This window comes from Lepidochelys kempii, chromosome 9, assembly GCF_965140285.1.
Source record: "Lepidochelys kempii isolate rLepKem1 chromosome 9, rLepKem1.hap1, whole genome shotgun sequence".
Classification (NCBI taxonomy): Eukaryota; Metazoa; Chordata; order Testudines; family Cheloniidae; genus Lepidochelys; species Lepidochelys kempii.
The window spans coordinates 77,074,315-77,093,883 of NC_136388.1; the positions used below are offsets into that span (position 1 = coordinate 77,074,315).

General features: G+C 49.3%; 1 protein-coding gene across 1 annotated transcript; it reads right to left on the reverse strand.

Annotated features, from left to right (window-relative positions):
- Window positions 1-557: 557 nt before the first annotated feature.
- Window positions 558-19,569, reverse strand: LOC140917676 (diacylglycerol O-acyltransferase 2). Its single transcript, XM_073360968.2, has 8 exons — window positions 14,640-19,569; window positions 12,519-12,647; window positions 9,957-10,064; window positions 8,336-8,406; window positions 6,860-7,064; window positions 5,432-5,606; window positions 4,708-4,910; window positions 558-3,531 (listed from the first exon to the last, which is right to left on the reverse strand). The coding sequence occupies exons 1-8, from the start codon at window positions 14,677-14,679 to the stop codon at window positions 3,377-3,379; spliced, it is 1,086 nt and encodes a 361-aa protein (XP_073217069.1). The 5' UTR covers window positions 14,680-19,569; the 3' UTR covers window positions 558-3,376.

Here is a 19,569-nt window from a genome sequence, read left to right on the forward strand (position 1 = left end):
TCTACACCCAGGAAACAGCTCACCAGGGTGCCCCGGCCTGGGCCCAGCACTAGGCACTACCCCATCACCAGCTTTTCCTACAGCGAAGTGAAAGCTTTAAGCTAACAGAGGGGTCTTGTGCCATTACCTTCTTTGCTTGCAGAGGCTGGGGGGTCAGGTGCAGAAGCTGCCCTTTACCCCTGAATACACTCTGAGGCCAGAAACAAATTTCCTAGCAGGGTGCTCTGCACCAGGTGCTGTCGTCTCCACCTCAGAGGCGACTGCATTTCAGTGGGGCTGTGGGCATGCAAATTGCTTTGGGAGCTTTGGAAATGGAGGAAATTATTACCATGGTTTCAGCCCTGTTTCTTCATAGACTCCATGGAAAGCAGTACCTGCCTGTGCGGTGCCCCTGATCTGCATCCTCCAGGTTTAGTACCAGCATGTCCCACGAGCGGGGCTAATCCATGCACTACTTTGCCTCTGATACTGCAGTGCGGGTGGCCTCAGACATTTCCCATTCGGGGGCCCTCAGCAGCTGTTCCAGCAGGCATCAGGCTGAGGCTTTGCTCACAAGTGATGGCAGTAGTCGAGCAGCTTTTGTTCTATGGAGTTGAGCTCCTCAGGGAGGTTAATCCCAGCCTTAATGCTGGGCTTTCTCCACACTGGTACCAGCTGCCTGACATTACTCACTGGGCTTGGAAAAAAAACACAGTAAGCCCTGGGACCTGAGTTAAGCGCCAGGGGCTGGGTGCAGAAGCTATCCAGTTACACACAGCTATGGGGAGCTACCCAGTTACATTCCCCTGGCATCCTTAGAATCTTCTCACCACAAAGAGCCTAGAGCTAGGCCAGGACCCTCCACTCAGTGCTCCCATAAGGTGTCACAGCCCCCCCATTCTGGGCCTCCAGGCATAGCAGCAGAGCACAGCTGAGAGCCACTGAGGTAGCTCAGAGCAGAATTACAGGGTCCCAGGCAATTGAAAAGGAGTCCAACAATAGAAGCTGTGACCACAGGAGCAACCCTGCCATCCCATGGGCTTGACAATGGCTAAGGACTTCCTCCTCCTTTTTCCCCTTAAGCTACTCCATGCACAGGGGCTTGTGACAGACCCTTTGTCATTTGTACAGTGGGAGCAGCAGGCTAGCAGCCCCCTCAACCAGCACAGGAAGGGCCTGCAGGGGGAGCCACGTTCACTGCTCAAGAGCACGGTCTTCAGCAGGGAATGGCTAGTGCAGTCCTTTGGGATGTCCTATTGAATCCTTGGAACAACATGTAGAGGCCTCCCTTCTCCAAAGAACAACGAGGCGTGTTTGAAAGCCCTTAGGAGTGTGTGCTCTACGCTTGTGCATGGAGGGGTATATGTATCTGTGTACATATACCTTCACATGTGTAAGGAGCAGTGTGTGTTTGTGCGCATGTCTGGGCATGGAAGGGGATGTCCAGGCACATGCATGGTTATGTTCTTGGCATGTATGTATGTATGTGTATGGACTACCGCATGGCACTTCCCCACCTGCAGAATTGCCTCCTTCTCACACAACGTGGTCCATGTCAGTATGATATTTATACAAATGTATTCAACACAGAATCATCGAGGTGAGCGATGGACAAGCCCCATTAGATTGCCCCATCCAGCCCTGGAGCCAAAGCAGGATTGGCCTCTACAGCACAGTCCAGACCTACTGTTTTGTCAGACCCAGCCTGAAATGCCCCATGTCCTGGGGCACCCACCCCTTCCCTTAGGAGACAACACTCAAGCTCAGTACATTTCAGTGACAGGAAGTTATCCAGGAGAGACAGTCTGCATTTTCTCATCCTCAATTGCCTCCAAACCTCCTAGTTACACCTGCCTTTACTCATAACTAACCTCTTGCCCTCCCTAGGGGGACACACTTGTCAGAGGTTTGCAGACTTGGCCCACCCTGCTTTGTCACTCTAGGCTTTCCCTCCAGCTCCTGATAGTTTTTCTTGCTCCATTCTGATCCCCTTCCTAGGATCAATCTCTTTCTGGTCATACAGTGCCCAAAAATCACTGCAATCTCCCAGGTGTAGTCCCCCCAGGGACTCTGCTATTGCTCTTCTGGGACCTGGTGTCTCTCCACATAGAGCTCCAGGTGCACTGGCCTTTCCGGTTGCCAACTCACACAGACAGGGACAAGGAATTGTGGGGCTAGGACCCACGATCTAAGAAAGTGGTGGGTGGCACATACAGGGGCCATGGGGAAAGCAAAGGGATGGCCACAGCTAAGGCAGGGAACAAGATGTGTTGGGAAGGGGAGATTCAAAGGGAAAATCTTGCGCATGCTGGCTACGTCCTGGCCAGAGTCTCACCAAGCTTCCCATGAACCCCTGACTGTCCATCCCTCCTCACTGTGGGAAGGGTAGCCCGGTCCCTGCCCTGATTCTAAGGCTGAGGCAAAGCTGCCCATGTTAACCACCACAGGGAGAACTCTCCAGCCTGGTGCAGGGATGACATGTCCCCTTGGGATAAACAGCCTGACATGCCTGCTTTCAAGCTACATGCTTAGCCAGCAAAATGGAGGTGGAAGGACAAACCCTCCCAGGAGGCTCCATTCTACATGGGCACTAGGGACAGACACAAGGCCACAAGGAGTTATAGCTGGCTAGCTTTCCTTAGGCAAGGAATTGAGTCAGCAGCCAGCTCCTCAGAGCCAGCCCTGCCCCTCACAACACACCCTACATGGCACTGCAGGCCCCCTTGGTAACCCTGTTTTTCACATTCGTTTCAAACAAGGGCTTTCCCTCCATTTTTCTCCCCCTCTCCTCTTTTCCCCCATTCTATTCATCTCACCCTCCCTCCTCCTTAGTTGGAGCTGGAGCCCTAGGCAGAGTTTAGCCTGCAGGGTTGCATTCCTCTGTTCCATTAGCAGCAGCACAAAGCTACTATTCATCTCCATCCAGGAGAGCGGGGTCTGGGCAGAGGAGAAATGTCCCCACACACATTCCCCCATGTCTCTCTGCTCACGTGCACATTCCCCATCCCCTCCAAGCCCTAGCACCTGTCCTTCCTGTGCTCCTCCCTTCCCCTTCCCTGAGGGGGCTTTGGGAGCTGAGGAAGCCAACTCACTGCATTGCCCATGGGAGCGAGCAGAAAGCACACAGGAAACGCTGGGATACAACAAGCAGGGAGCTCCTTCCTTCCTTCATTCATCTTCTGGAGGGAACAGAAGCAGAGGCTGGGGCAGCAGCAAGGGGACAAGTGAGTAAGGCACCGGGGTAGAGGGCAAGCAGTAGTTGGGGTGCAGCGGAACAGTATGTCCCTGAGAGTCCCCATCCTGCCAGATAAGCTGCCGTTCCCACCTCCAAGAGCAGGCAGCCCTTGAGAGTTAGGGCTTGGCTGCCCAAAGTCCCGGGGCTTGTCTCTGGCCTCATTCACAGGATCCTCAGCTCGTCTGCCTCCGACAGGCCATACTTGGCTTTGTGGTCATTGAAGAGTTTGAGCAGGGAGCGGATGTACATAGCATGGTACAGATCCACCGTCTCGTGACTCGGCTCCTTGATCCGGGGCACCGTCACAGGTTCTCCTACTGCCAGAGCCAGAAAGGGGGTGGGAGAGTGAATCCTAAGCACCTGGAATAAACCAGCTGGTGCAGCTGGGAGGACTCCCTGCCCCTCGTAATGAGCCGGGCCTTGGAATGCTAATGCCAAACTTTCTTCCTAGTGAACTGTTACATATGGGCAGTAGTACCACAGAGACACCAAGAGTGCCTGGCCACAGGCAAAGAGGGAGGGAAGAGAACACACTGTGCCCTGGGACAGCACCCTCCCACTGCAGGTTCACAAGCCCCTGGGCCCACTCTTCCCATTGCTGGATTTCACCCCTCACATCATGATGAGTTTTTGGCTTCCACACCTGCCACAAACTCAATGGCAAGTGGAACCCTCTTTGTCAGCTTAGACTAAGGGTTCTCAGGATAAATTTTTGGTGGTTTCAGAGTGTGGCCACAAAATCTTGCTCGTGGTGGCTCTCAAATTTTTTCCTAAAATACTTAATTAGCTTTAGGAAAAACAAATAAATATGGAAATATACAAGTTCAAATCATTGTAATTTATTTATTGCTAGCTAATAACTCTGTTGTTAAAAGTGATATTAAAAAACATATAAATATCACTTTTCACAGCATACTTACTCAGCCCCGACAAACGTGGGGACAAATTAAGCCGGGGCTGAGTAAGTAAGTTGGGGGAGCCAGCAGGAGCCAGGGGTGATTGGGGTGGGGATGCCAGGGGAGACAGAACCTGATGCCTCGTAGCCAGAGCCAAAGTGCCATGCCCAGAGCCTGAGGTCTTCGGGCTCCAGCCCTGGGCTCCCGCTGTGCAAAGACAAAGACCAATGGCCAGAGCCTGCCGCCCCACCACCCTAGGGGTGAAGCCCAAAGCCTGAGCCTCACTACCCCTGGAAAGGTGGGGAACTCACCAGCTGCCTCCTCCTCCTGCGCTGTGTCCCAGCTGTCTCCAGAGGAGGCAGGGCTCGACCTCTGCTTGCAGTCAACACCAAGGTGGTGCATCCAGGAGCAACAGGGAGGGGGAGGGGCCACTGCTGCCCTCTCTCCCCCAAATCACAGTCCAGGAGGCTGTGACAACTAGAAAAGCCGCTGGTGGCCGCATTTGAGAAATGCTGGCTGAGACAACCAGGACTCAACCCCCAGTGACAGGGCTTTTGGGCAGCTAAAGCCACAGGAGAAGAGTAAGGGGATACTTACTGACAGTGGTGATAGGCTTCGGGTAGGGCAGGAAGCCTCGGGAATGGATAGAGGTTAAACCCCGTCCGTAGAAGACACAGGGAGCAAAGCCCACCAGCTTCTGGAACCTCTTCTGAATGCCCCTCATCCAGCTGCCCTCTTCAAAAACCACCTGCCGGAAGAGGTCATTCTCACCAAAGGAGAAGGCAGGAACCAGGTGTGCCCTGGGGGAGAAAGCATTGTAACATGAGTGCCCTTGCAGCCAGCACCCCCCCACCCAGGGTAGCACTCACTACCAGGGGTGAAGAACAATTTGTCTAGTGGGGGTGCTGAGCACCACTGAACCAAATTGTAAACCCTGAATATAATGGAACCCACTTCAACCCAGGGGGTGTGGCTGCGACCCCAGGACCACTAGTTCCAGCATCTATGCTTGCTACTGCACTTCAGCACCATGGGGCCCGGCTACAAACTTGCTCATACAGAACCAGCCTCCCTTGGGAGCCACAGTAAGTAGCAGCTGAGACACACTCACTATCCTATCTCCTGGGTCCTACTGAAAGGTAGGCCAGGGATGGGTTGCCTGGGGCAATCCCAAGCAGGGAAGAGGTGCCAGGCCCTGTTTCCTGGTCATGTGGCTGGCTTGGCAGGTCCTGGGGGGTGGCTGGCCCCAGGCCAGTTTCCTGGAGGTGCTACCAGAGGAGCTGGAGGTCTCTCCGGACAGCGTCTGGTTGACAATACTCACCCATGCTGCAGCGCCATCCGAACAAAGCCTTTGCGGTTTTTGAGGATTAATGTTGTGATTCCTGGCTGGCAAGACAGTGACTCGGCTGCACCTCCAATCACGACAGCCACAGCGTTGCCACTGCCATTCTGAGAGAGCAGGTACCCTATTGCCTGACGTGTCACAGGGCACAGGCCTAAAGAGCAGAGCACCAAGGGGGCGTGAGGAGAACTGCAATGGAAACCAGCTCTTGCCCCACCTGACTGAGAACCCCTTGACTCACCAGCTGACTTGGGGGACAGACCCTTGGCCCCAGTCTCTGAATGAGTTCAGGGGGCTTGGAAACCTGCCTACAGTTAGGATTTGAGGAGAACATCCCAACAAGTGAGGGCAGGTGGATGATCAGGTGCCCATCACTCAGGCATGCAAAAGGCGTGGGGAAGCTATTCTCTTTCCTTCCTCCCAGCAGAGTTAGGAGCACTGAGCCCTGCCCAGAGCCATGTGCTGTAGGCAGATCTATGTCCCTGCCCAGGAGCCCAAAACGTGGAATAAGGGCGACACCTTGTGTCCACACAGGAGCCATGGGGTCTCTTGCTCTGGAGGATGCAATAGGCTATGGGGATCAGCAGAACTGAGGCCAAAATGGGACACCCACTGGGCTACACATGGCTTCTGAATGCCCACGTTAGCCAGCAGCCCGGGGAGGCAGCAGGAAGTAGCAGCTGTGCCAGACAGAATGCAGTTTCCCAGGGGATGCCATTATGGTGCCATTTTCAGTGACTGAGCCTGGGAACTGGCACTCAGGGAGGGGGAGGACAGAGCAGGGCAAACTTCACGTCTGGGCTCCATGAAAAATGACAGCTGCTCAGGTCTTTGAGCTTTCTCAGGGGATGGTGCAAGGAACAATCCCTAGGGAAAACCTATGTAGTCTACGAAAAACTTGAGCTCTGAGGCGTTCCCCCATCTTTCCTTCTCTAGGGCCTGGCTGCAGCATGGAATTCCATCACTCAACCCAGGCTGAGGAACAGGGGCAGAGCAGGAGGGGGCAGGCTGGAGTAGCGCTGGGTGTGGGGCAGGATGGAAGAGCAGTAGCAGAGCATTGCGGGAGAACCTCAGCGAGCCGCTGACAGCACTAAGCCTGGCCAAGGTAGCAATGTCAAGCTGACATTTTGGCAAGTACTAAAATTTGCTTTAGTCTTGGGAAAAAAAGAACAGAAGCACATGAGAATAGAATGGTGTTGCCAGCAGCGGATTCAGTATCCAGAGGGTTTGAAAGGGGCTTTGGCCAGACGCTGTAGAGGGAAGGGACTCAGATGATCATTGATGGAAAGAAGAAGAGAGGAGCTGGCTGTTTTCCAGATCTCCTACATCTCTTGTACTAGCCACATCTGCAAGACTTCTGGTGTGATTTTTGGACCTTTGTGAGGGACACTCCCTGAGCATGCTCACCCCCACTCATCAGGTACTCCCTGAAGACAGGTAGCCGGAAGTTGCCAGCCAGTGTGGCCAGGAAGGGTCTGATGCCGGGGAACTTCTCAGAGAAGCCAGTGGACTCAGTGATGAAGTTGCAGAAGGCCCCAACGCAGAGGATCCCATGGGGGTGTGCACCAATTATATAATTGTGACTGGGGAGGAGGCTGTGAGTCTTTACCAACTAGAGGGAGAAGATGCATAATCAATGGGGAGGGCAGGGACTGGTGGGGGAAGAGGGAAGGAGGATCCTAGTTGGGTCACAGGTCTCTATGCGTGACTGCAGGTAGGCACTGCTGGATAAATACCCGCATGGCAATCCCCACCTGGTACACACACTCATCCACAAACAGATGGACAAATCAGCATATAAGAACATAAGAGCGGCCATACTGGGTCAGACCAAAGGTCCGTCCAGCCCAGTATCCTGTCTTCCAACAGTGGCCAATGCCAGATACCCCAGAGGGAATGAACAGAACAGGTAATCATCAATCGATCCATCCCGTTGCCCATTCCCAGCGTCTGGCAAACAGAGGCTAGGGACACCATCCCTGCCCATCCTGACTAATAGCTATTGATGGACCTATCCTCTGTGAATTTATCTAGTTCTTTTTTGAACACTGTTATAATCTTGGCCTTCACAACATCCCCAGGCAAGGAGTTCCACAGGTTGACTGAGCATAGTGTGAAAAAATACTTCCTTTTGTTTGTTTTAAACCTGCTGCCTATTAATTTCATTTGGTGACCCCTAGTTCTTGTGTTATGGGAAGGAGTAAACAACACTGCCTTATTTACTCTCTCTACACCAGCCATGATTTTATAGACCTCTATCATATCCCCCCTTAGTCATCTCTTTTCCAAGCTGAAAAGTCCATCTTATTAATCTCTCCTCACATGGCAGCCTTTTCTTTCATTCCTGAGCTGAGCTGTGCTCAGTAGTTTACTCCCTCACCCAAAATAAATACATGTGCTGAACAGCTATTGAATTGCTGAATTTTGTGGGGCCCGGGATTTGATTTGGGCAGAAGCATCTGCACCAGATGTGATCCTAAGGATTCTGTGAAGAGTAAGGTGGCTGTTGTCTCAAATGTCCACTAGGGGAGCAGCAGCAGGTCACATTAATTCAACCATCAATTTTTAAAACAAATTTCTATTGGCTTTACTAGGAGCTCCATGCAGGGTCTGGCCTGGCATATACAGAAAAATGCATGTGCAATTTCAGGGGCAGGTGGACGTACTGGGCACCCATGAAGCTGCCAGCAGCCAGGTTGCAGGATGGGCGTATTTATACAGAGAGACATGAGAGATCTATTCAGGCAAGGGGCCCAACAGAGATGCCTGAGGGACTTAAGAGCTTGTCCAGAGGTTTGCAGGAAGTTGAAATTCTACAGTACAGCACTCAGCACATACTGTATGGATAGCAAGGGCCTGGCACACCTGCCCAGCACGACTTACCTGAATAGGGAAGTAATCTCGGAAATGCTTCCAGACAGGCCAGTTTCGCACCCACGCTGACCTCCTCCCACCTGCAAACCACACAAGAGTGAGTAGGCATGGGGGCAAGGAGCTCACACAGACACTGAGGACAGACTCCACTCTCATTGGGAATTTGGTCAGTTCCTCTTCCTTTTAGCTCTTGCCTCCCAGCAGACCAGAGCTAGTCAGAACATTGGTGACTACATGATTTTTTTGCTGTAACAGTTTGCAGAGATGTGCAGTTTTAGTTGGAAAGATGGGGGGAGGGAGGAGAAATTGTACTGGGTAGCCTGATGGCCAGGGCACTGCCCTGGGATGTGGGAGACCCAGGCTCAAGACCCTGCTCTGTCTGATTCAGAGTGATCTGGGATGAAAAACTGTGCTCTGAATCAGGCACAGAGCAAGGATTAGAACCTGGGTCTCCCACACCGCAGGCCAGCGCCTTATTCACTAGGATGGACACGTGTGTTCTGATGTGAAAAGAGACATTTTGGCACAATTCAGTTTTAGACCAGTTGTCCAAAAGATCGTTTTATTGCAGCGTGGAACAAAACAGCTTTTGAAACCTTGGAAGTTCCCATGAAAAGCCAGCTCTAGGACGATCCTCTCACAGGGCCAGTATCTCCTGGGTATGTTATGGGCTGCTGCCCTCTAGTGTCTTACAGCAGGCTTGTTCCTTTGCAGAAGTTCCCACTACTAACTGGCTTTCCCCTCTGATATTTTGCAAAAATAGCTGTGCCACAATGACAAGGGACCACCACAAACTGCTGCAACTTTGGAACGCAGTCCCCAAGGAGACCTCACACAGCAACCACCCATCACAGCCATGCTTGGGATTGCTGGAAAGATTGACTCTTTTGGAGAATCCCTGCACCTCTGTAGTTTGTCTTTGTCACTAGGCCAGAGAAATGAAGAGGAAAATGGGATGCTGGCTCTTCTGGGAATCTTACCTTCTCGGGCTGCTTATGCCCCAGCTGATGTAATGATTCTCTGTGCATATTTGTGCCCTACTAGAAGGAATCACAACTGCCCGGAACTATGTCATAGGTCCTGTATTGCTAACAGATAAAAGAGGGTCTCCTTAATCTCAGATGGCAGGAGTCTGTGCTTCTGGACTATCCCTGCTGCTGCTGTAAAAGTTGCTAGGTGTTACAATACAGAGAAACAGAATGAAATTAAACCGCGTTCTGGCCTGGGTGCTATCAGAGTCACATTTTAACCACCCATGACACTGAGCAGATGTTGTGGAAGGGCCAGCCACTAAAGATCATTAAATAAGCAGGCAAATCTTGGAAGAGGAGAAGGAAAAAAAGGCAAAGAGCACACAAAGATCTTTGCACAATCCGCTGTAAACTTTACGGTTTACTCCCTGTGTGTGTCTCTGGACCTATTTCCCTTGTTCATGGGGAAATGCCTTTAGTGTGAGTGTGATTTAGAAAATACCTGGGCCTGGAGACCTACATATACAGATCATACTCTCAGAGACAAGGACACACATGCAAGGGGTTGGACAGACATCTGAATCCTCCAGCAAGTCTGTCTCCCCTCTGCGCTCCTATGCATACATATACACAGTAAATTAGGCTGTACCTTCCCATACCTTGCTCCGGTGCGTCCCAGTCAAAGATTACCCAGGCAAGATATAGAGCAGAAACTGGCCAGAAGCTGGTGAAAACCAAATAGATGAGGAGAAACAGGAAGACGATTCCTGAGGGTATCAAGCAAGAGGTTAGCTCACCTGTCCCTGTGTGGAAATACGCCCATCAGTTCCTGGTCTCTAGGGATTGAGTTTTCACAGCAGCACCCCATAATGCTCCAGTTCTAATGTGTGATGAGATGAGTGCCCACACTGAATCCCATCCTCTTTGGGCCAATTCAAAACTGGGCAGACCTTCCCACCCACCCCAGAAAATATCTGATTCCCAGCACTTGGCCGTAGGCCAAAATGCCTGCTTATTTGCTGTGTGTTCTGACTGGCTGTGTTTCAGCACTGACCAACCAATCCAGATCCATTAAGTCTCCATGCTGAATCTGTAAGGGCAGAACAACAGCCAGACTGGCTTTGCTGCACTAGCAAAATTTGGGGCCCTAATTCATTAGCTGTGGTGCTCCCTGGAAAGAGGCTGTGTCGTAGACAAGATTCAGGCCTTTTTACCATGGTCATCTTTAACCGTACAGCCTGCCTAGGCAGCACAGTAGTAAAACCTCAAGAGCCTGGTCTATGCTGAAGCCACTCTGATGGAGAACTACAGGCTCCAATTTTCCTAATATAGGTACAGCCTGCTACATCTGGCCAAACAGCTTCAGATATGAGAAAAGAAAAGGAGGACTTGTAGCACCTTAGAGACTAACAAATTTATTTGAGCCTAAGCTTTCGTGAGCTACAGCTCACTTCATCGGATGCATTCAGTGGAAAATACAGTGGGGAGATTTATATACATAGAGAACATGAAACAATGGGTGTTACCATCCAGACTGTAACAAGAGTGATCAGGTAAGGTGAGCTACTCTTGCTGTATTTTCCCCTGCATGCATCCGATGAAGTGAGCTGTAGCTCACGAAAGCTTATGCTCAAATAAATTGGTTAGTCTCTAAGGTGCTACAAGTCCTCCTTTTCTTTTTGCGGATACAGACTAACATGGCTGTTACTCTGAAACCTGTCAGATATGAGAAAGCCTGCTGACTCCGAGCCCCTCTGACCCCCCCACGTATATAGTGTACTCAAACGACAGCCCACTTCCAGCACATGGAGCAGCCGGGGAAAGATCATGAGAGGCTTTGACTGCAGTAACCACACGTGCTGGGACTGTGCCTTGTTTTGCTCTACTGTGCCACATGCAGAACCGCCAGAGGTCTCAAAATGCAGCCTAGCTACCACTGAGTCTAATGGTGGAAAGCTAATCCCATATTTGTAGAGCTCATTCAGGTGTATATTATAATAATTTCTATTGCAGTAGCACCTTGGGGCCCCAATGTGCAAGGCACTGTACAAACAGACCAAAAAGATGGTCCCTGCCCCCAGCAGTTTACAGCTTAGGACTTTAGATAACAATGTCACAAGTCTCTTTTGTCTCAACAACAAATTCAGTCTCCTGAAAAGCTGAAGTCATTTACCACTAACCCTCCATTCACTTTTAAATCGATTATTCTGTAACAAGCACTAACTTGATCTGATTTGCAAGTCACAGTCCCAAAACAGAATTCCGCAGAATAAAATAATTAAGCTAACAGGAAGTCTCCTGTCACAGAGTGCAGCTGGGGGTGTATCTGTAAGCGAGCCAAGGCGCCTCCCATCCCCTTTGTAAGTGGGAGGCAAGTTGGAGGATCTGAATTCCTGCTTGGGATTTTGAGCTATTTCAACTGTGGCTGTGCTCGGAGGCCCCAGTCAGGATCATGACCTTGTCCTGCTAAGCACTGTACAAAACATATACGGAGACAGTCTCTGCCCCCCTCCCGCCCCCACCTGCAATCCACAATCTAAGCTTTTTCTGAGGGGCGGGTGCACAGCAGGAGAGGGTAAACATTCTGGGCCTTTGTTTTCAGAGGTGCCTCAGCACCCCACATTAACTCGCATTTTGGGTGCTCAGCAGTTTTTAAAAAAAAAAGCAGGCCCTTTGTGTCCCTCAACCCCTGAGAAGTTGGAGTGGTGCCAGGCCTAATTTGAATGCAGCTAACCCACACCTATACAGGGGCCTTTACCCCAAAGCACATTGTCCTTCAGCAAGCTCTAAACAGAGCTCCAGAAGGCGAGGAGAGAAGCAGACAGCCCAAGGGGGCACACCACGTTGCACAGCCATGAGGAGAAAGAGACGTTGGCTCAGGATCATAGACCTCTGCTCTTACGAAAAGTGTCATGGGGTATTTTTCTGAGGTCTCATCTGAAAATCCTTCTCCCACTGACCAGCAAAGATCTCTTGCACCCCTCCTTTCCCTGGGGAAAGCTACTGTTCTGGCTCCAGGGAGCCTAGTCATTCCCTCGGGCCTTAGTGCTAGATTTTCCGATGTCCTGAATTTTTGTGAAATTATCAACCATGGTGCTAGGGATAGAGACTAACAAATCATATGGACCCCAACGCAGAATCTCAACAACTCCACAGCAGAATCCGATTGGTGAGAGAGATGGAGAACGGAGCGCCCTCTCCTGCCAGCTGGGTCTACTCACCCATCAGCAAGAAGCTGAGGATCCACTGCAGGACTGAGAGGAGCTGGATCCATGTTCGGAACTCCCGCTGCGAGGGCCAGGGCACGGTGAGCAAAGTATGCAGGGCGGCCTGAACGTTGGCACGGCTCCCTGCAAAACACACACACACATTTGGTTTGTACGTGTGATCGATCGCTTCCTGAGCCTGCTACTGGTCATGCTGCACTCACCTGCTGAGCCTCTTCTTTCCCTCCCCCCAAAACACACCGCACTCAAAAGCACGCACAATCCCATGCACACCTACACCTTCACATGCATGCACACACACGCACACATAGTCCCCCTATCACATGCACTGACAGACAGATGCACAAACCACTCCACGCACCAACACACATCTTCACCCCACTCTCCATACATGTGCACCTGCAGGCCCTCACACACACACACCGAGCCCATCCCTCAGTGGCTGCCTCCAGTAATCCAGGCTGACAACAGGTGAGGAAGATGAATGTGAAGCTCAGAGCAAAGAGACAAGCAGGTGGGAGAGAGGGCAAGGCCCAGCGGGGCTCGTGTGCTGAGATGGGGATGAGGGACGAACACTGCTAGGTGAATGAAGCCCACCCTAGGCCATTCCAAGCTCCTGAGGGGAATGGAACCTCCTCCAGAGTCTGGGGAGGTGGCTCCCTGGGCTTGTTCAGCCTCATGGGGAAGGAGTTTGACAAAACATTCAAGTTTCAAAGCTGCCCAGACTCCCAGGGAAGGCAGATTCTGCCCCAGGTTGGGGTCACTCTGCTGCATCCAAGGCAGCAGCCATCCTTTCTACAGATGTGTGCTGGGGAAGCCTGAGCTAGGAACTATGGGAAGTGGGGGGCAAGTATGCACCCAGCTAAAGCGTCCCAGCAGGAAGGAGTGTCTGAACTAGTGAAAAACGAGTCTTGATGTGCAAGGCTCACTGTTCTGTCCTGCAATGACTGATAAAGGGGCCTCGCCCCTGCCCCCGGCCTTGATTCCTGAAAGAGGGAGTTCAACAACACTAACTTGCTTCACTTCTCCTCCCCCCAGCTAACCTTGGTGAACTATTAACTCCCTCTTATGTTTCAGCAAACACAATGAGGGGCTTTCGATCCCTCCTCCCTTCTGAACTGGAGTCGGACTCCAAATTCCATGTGCACATCCATCCTCTCCTTGCCACAGAAGGGCTCAGTGCTTGAGAGAGAAATTTGGGCTGAGCTGCGAGAGCCTCCATGTGCCAAATGGCCTGTCCCACCAAGGCCTGACTACAAGGCAACTGGCTCACAGGGCACTCAAAAGAGTTGCACAGAGCCACAGCTGGCCTTTCCGTGGCTGGGAAAATAAGTTTGGGAGGTGCTCTAATTTTAAGAGCCCCCTAAGACATATATCTACATAGCTAGAAAAGAGAGCCCCCGGCATACATTGCTGTGCAGGATCAGAGGAATGACAGGAACAGGAGGTCACAGAAAAGCCACCAAATCCAGATGTGTGTCTGACTCACCCAGCTTTGGGGTTCATCCCCTCCAGAGGCAAATCCAGATCATGGACAGGGCAGTGGAAATTAAATGAATGCAGGAGCTCTCATTGGGTTTGAGTGCATTTGTTTTCTTCCCCTGAGCAGTTTACCAAGTTCTACCAAATCCATCACTCATCCCTGATACATGCCAGACAGATACACCAGCTCCCAGAAATCTCATACCACCCAGTTCTGCCCTTTAGTTGACAGAGGGCCAAATCCAACACACTTTACTCAGATTTACTTAGCTCTCACTCCTGTTAAAATCTGTGGGAATCTTTCCTGAGTAAGAGTTGCTAGATGCTTTCCTTTGATTTCGACTACTGCTAATTCAGAGATCTCAGGCAGGGAGAATTTGCCACCCTTTGCAGCCCCCTATTTTGGTGAACTACCTGATGCTCCTTTGCATTGTCAACTTCAGAGAATCATTCCTGCAGAGTAATTTGGGAGATTGAGCCCTGCTGCTGTTACACAATGTTTATAAAAAACCTTTCCCCTTTTATAAAGCAGCCTAAAACAAATGTATAACAACAAATACTAATCAATTGACTAGAAACTGGCAAGTCTAGAGCATTATAAATAACTTCAAATACGCTTTGCGATTTTCTTACCACTACGATTTTGGGAATAGGCTGCAATAATTGTTTTCATGTTGGTGACAAGTTCTTTTCCGGACTTTGGATCCGCAGGTTAAAAGGCAGGTTTGCAAATCTGAACCTGTGAAACTGACTGTGTGTCCAACTGCTTTGAAGCTCCACTGTCTGGTCCAAGGTAAACTGCCCGCCCCAGAGGGGTGGTGGACAAACCCTGCCCTTCATTTGAAAAAGCAAGAAGAAAACCCTGTGGTATTAAGAAAAAAAAAAAAAAAAAAGGGAGTTAGCAGAAGGTCCCAGGAGGCTGTTTCCATAAAGGATCCTGCACCCTTCACCCACTTACACAAATGTACACAATGCTGGATATTTTCATCAGAAGACACTTGCCTAAGTCTGTCTTCCCCCCTGCATGGAATGGTACTTTCCTGGGCATGTCACAAACTACTGCCCAGGCGTTAGTGCTGGGATTCTAATTAAAGGCAAGTTGAAAATAAGAAAAAGTCAAACTCAAATCACCATATGTTACAGAAATGTAGCATTTGCCTCACTGGCTCAGACCATTAAACCCAATAGCCAATACCCAGTATATTCAAGAACTGCCTCACTCCCTTCTCCTACAATGCACCTGGCAAATTGACCAAGGCTTCACAGGTGAAAAGGATCCTTCCTGCTCACTGTAGCAGAGATTATACCTTGTAGAAGATCTGATTCCTTGTCCGAGGCATCCGTGAGACTCTGAATGCTTTTCCTGTCACCCATCTCTGCCAAGGCTTACTGGAAACCACACCAGAACCACAGAATCAGAAAGACGACAGAAGCTGAAGCCAGAATCAGAATTTTGGGCTGTGGTATCCTAGGATTGATCCAACTCCCGTTGAAATCAACAGGAATCTTTCTACGGTCTTCTGGGTGCTGGAGTGGATTCCTAGATATTGTATATAGTTATTGAAGGAGGTTCCAGGCAACGCTATGTTAAGTGCTACAGAGTTGGGGCAGGATGTTCTGGGTCAGGCACTGCATGAGGTTGCCACTGGATGTTCTGGCTCTCCGCTGTGCTCTGCTAGGTATTCACCTATTGCTGGTTCAAACTGTTTAGGTGATCTGAGTACCTAGCTGGACACTTATTTTTCCTCTTCTGCCTTACACTTTTCCACAGTTTTCACAGGTGCAGCACTGATCACATTGACAACAGCAGCATGGAGGAAGTTGCAGGTATGTAGAACTCTCCCTCCTAAAAAATCTGCTTTTGTAAATTAGAGTGAATTTCAGTACCCAGTCTTGAAGAAGAGAAGTTTCATGTTTGTTGTTTAAAAAGGGCAAAATATCTTCTAAACTGGCAAATTCTAACTTCAGAAGACTGGATGCCACTTTAACCATTACTGCTGCTAAAAGCTACATTCACCAATAGAAACAGAAAATATTTCTGTCATTCCCAAGCACTGATAAAAATACAAGCCTTTGCACATGAACACCTACTGCCAAAAGAGGCAGCTCTAGCACCAAACCCACAGCTCGTGTGAGAAGTTATATTTGGGTTTAAAAAAAAACTGAAAAGAGGGTAATTAAGGAGGAATTTTAGACTGTTGTGTGAAAGGTGGTTGAGAGAAACTTGACAAACCAAGGAGAAAGTATGCATGCTGTACATTTGCTACTGATTGCTTGGAATTTGTATCTATAGTTCTGAAGAAAGCTAGCACTAGGTTACTTTTTACCATCTGTTTGCTACAGGCTAGTTTGGATTTGAGAATCTGTAAGACTTCTAGATTTTTATAGGTCACTAGTGTATATTCACTACAGACTGATTGGTCTCCACCTCTAAATACAAGAGGTTAGCCTCACAGCTATTGCAGCCTGGTGCTTCCCTTGGACTAGGTTGTACATACAGATGAACCTCCAGCGTAGACTGGCTCCTAGCACGGCTCTCGAGAAGTTGGGAAAAGGTATTACATTTTGATTCTCTTCTCAAAATTACATCTAATCTGGTAATTATAGATGAGATTTAACAAATTGGCATCTTCCACCAAGTCAACACCATGCATTGTGAAGATTTAAACTTGTTTTTTCATTGCACATGCTAGGCTGCTCTACCCTAAACAACTGGGTCAGAGTTTTGTGTTCTAGTTTGAGAGTCAGTCAAAAAGAACACTTACTTACCTTACGGTAACTGTGGTTCTTTGAGAAGTTTTGCCTATATGGCTCCTTCTCTTGATGCAAATGCTCCCCTTACATGTGAGATCAGGTTCTTTTGGCCAGCAGCAGCCACTGGGGCAACTCCTGGGCCTTGGATGCCCTTATCCCACACTGAGGGCATAAAGAGTGAAGCTTGCCCAACACCCCTCAGCTCCTTTGCCAATACAGGATAGAAGAAGTGTAGCACTCCTTAGCAGAAGCAAAAATGGTTGTGGAATCCATGTGGACAACCCATGCTGAAGAACCACCATTGCTGTAAGGAAAGTAACTGTTCTCTCCAAGTATGTGTCCACATGGAGCCCACTCTTGTCCTTTGCAGGCTCTAACAATCCCTTGTTAATAGACATAATGAATCTATCAGGTATAGAAGGGTGCAGAATATCTAGCAGCTTGTGTGACTTCTCTTCCAGGGGCACGTTAAGGGTCTTGGCCATACATTTCAGGTCTTGGAATGCGCTGAAGTCATGCACTGGACAAGACATAGAGCAGTGGTTTTCAACCAGTGGTCCGTTGACCCCTGGGGGGGGTTCACAGACTATGTCTAAGATTTCCAAAGGTGTCCGCACCTCCATTCAAACTTTTGTGGGGGTCCGTAAATGAAAAAAGGTTGAAAACCACTGGCATAGAGAGATTGCCAGTAGGATCAATTGTTTCTCCTGTCTCTCTAGGAGCTATGGTTGCACTAACTGACCTCGTTGGGAAGATCCACACTGCCTCTTAGGATAAGAGGATTTAACCCTAAAAGAGGGTAAAAGGATGTTGGCTTGCAGTGATGTGGCTGCCTACCCCAGGGCCATGACTCAAGCATATGGATATTGGATTGATGGACACAGAGGAAGGTGTCAGGAACTTGCTCCCTGTGAGATCCATGCCATCTCCTGTTTTAAGAGCAGTCTCAGCTCCACACTGGAAAGTCAGGGAAAGACCCAATAGAGGGGATGGGAGATGAGCAGGAGATAAGACTCTACTGTGTCCTGATGGGGAAGATGGTGAGGCTACCCTTTCTGGTGTACTCTGGGACACTCCAGCATCCCTTCTGCCTAGGGTAGGGGAAGTAGATAGTTTCAGTGTCTCAACTGCTGTATGCGATACCTTAGTTTCAGTGACCAAAGGCCTAATTAGTACCGATAACATGGGTACAACCCCTTTTTTCTAAACCCAACTAAAATAACACTAACTACAATAGAGCCACAGAGAAGCAAACACTGCAAGGCTTCCATCTTCCTGCAGCAAGAAAGAATTAAGGAACAATTGGGCTTCCTCCATCCTTTATGCCCTGGTGCTGGAGGACACCTAGAGTGCAGACACAGCCCCAACAAACACTGCTGACCAAAAGAATTTCATTGTGTGCATGGGCCACATGCTTGAAGCAGCAGAGACTTCAAGACACAGATGTGCAACTCTGGCAAACTAGGTTTGTCCATGCACAGGGTTACTTTCTCATTAAAATTAGTTCTCAGGAGCCCATTCTGAGTTTTTAGGTCAGCCAAAACAGTACAGAGCCTCCTGTATTGCAGCACTGACCACATTGACAACAGCAGCATGGAGGAAGTTGCAGGTATGCACAATCTCCCCTCCTAAAAAATCTGCTTTTGTAAATTAGAGTGAATTTCAGAACCCAGTACTGAGCCTCTCTCTACCCAGGACTCTGCCAAGCAGGACCAGAACTCTAGCTACTTTTGGTACCAACTACTAGATATAAAGAATGAGCGCTAAGCCTTTCTAAAAACCAGACTTCATTCCCAAAAAGATAAACAGAGACAGAAGATTAACTGGGCTGTCGGTGGAAATTCCAAGATGAACCTCGGAAATCAGAAGTGGCAAATATCTAATGGCCTGCTCTGTACCCCAGACTGATCATGTTCCCAAACAAGAAGTTTAGCCAACATTGTTAAGTCAAACAGTTGTAACAAGGCTTTCATTAGCAGAACAATTATAGAGCAGGTTCAGAAACCATTACTGATCCCTGACAAACATGCAAGGGGAGGGGGCAGTATAGTGCAGAGCTGCTGGCAAGCAATTTCTCTTTTTAGATTCTCTACTCAGTAAAGCCACTATTGCAGTTGCAACTCTATGCCAAATGTGACACAGCAGTTCTGTTACCTAGCCTATCCCCTCTTCCCAGCCAATACAGGATTATTATTCCCTACAGCTTCCCTCCCCCCCACATTAAGTATTCCGTCTAAACTAGCTTTAAACAATCCAAACAAGGAGGCCTCCACCACACAGCTTGTCTTGATGAACTGCCTAGAATTTCCCTTTAATATCACCTCATTTCTTAGTTCTGGTAGCCCCGTAAGTAGTTCTGGTCTCTCCTTGATATTTACCTTTATTTCAGTTATTGGTCAGAAGTGGGTCACAAGACACAAGCAGCTCTTTGTATTCTCTAGAGAAGTGTTATAGCCACACAAAGTCTCCATTTTAAATTTAAATGGAGTCTGCGGCAGTGCTGGAGGCTGAAATCCCTACTGTGGCAGTTGTATTGAGTCTATTACCATCATTTAAAGCCAGTGTCCTTGAGACATCTTGCCTGTATTACACAGAAAGACAGCATTTCTGTTAGCCACCTGGGGAAGAATAAAGATGTTGGACACTGGAAGCAGTGCCATCACCTGCTGGTTGCACAGGAGGCCCTCTTTGTAACTATAGCCCTTTACAAAAGATGAATCATATGTTTGTGAACTCCTGCTTCAGAGCCTCAACTGATCACTTGCCCCTACAAATTGTTGTCTAAACTCTCACTTCCCATACTGTTCAC

Coding starts and splice junctions, on each gene's coding strand:
- LOC140917676 (XM_073360968.2), bottom strand. CDS start 14,679: ATGAAAACAATTATTGCAGCCTATTCCCAAAATCGTAGTG. Junction 12,648..14,639: donor CTATTCCCAAAATCGTAGTG/GTAAGAAAATCG, acceptor TGTGTTTTGCAG/GGAGCCGTGCCAACGTTCAG. Junction 4,911..5,431: donor CGGATGGCGCTGCAGCATGG/GTGAGTATTGTC, acceptor TTTCTCCCCCAG/GGCACACCTGGTTCCTGCCT.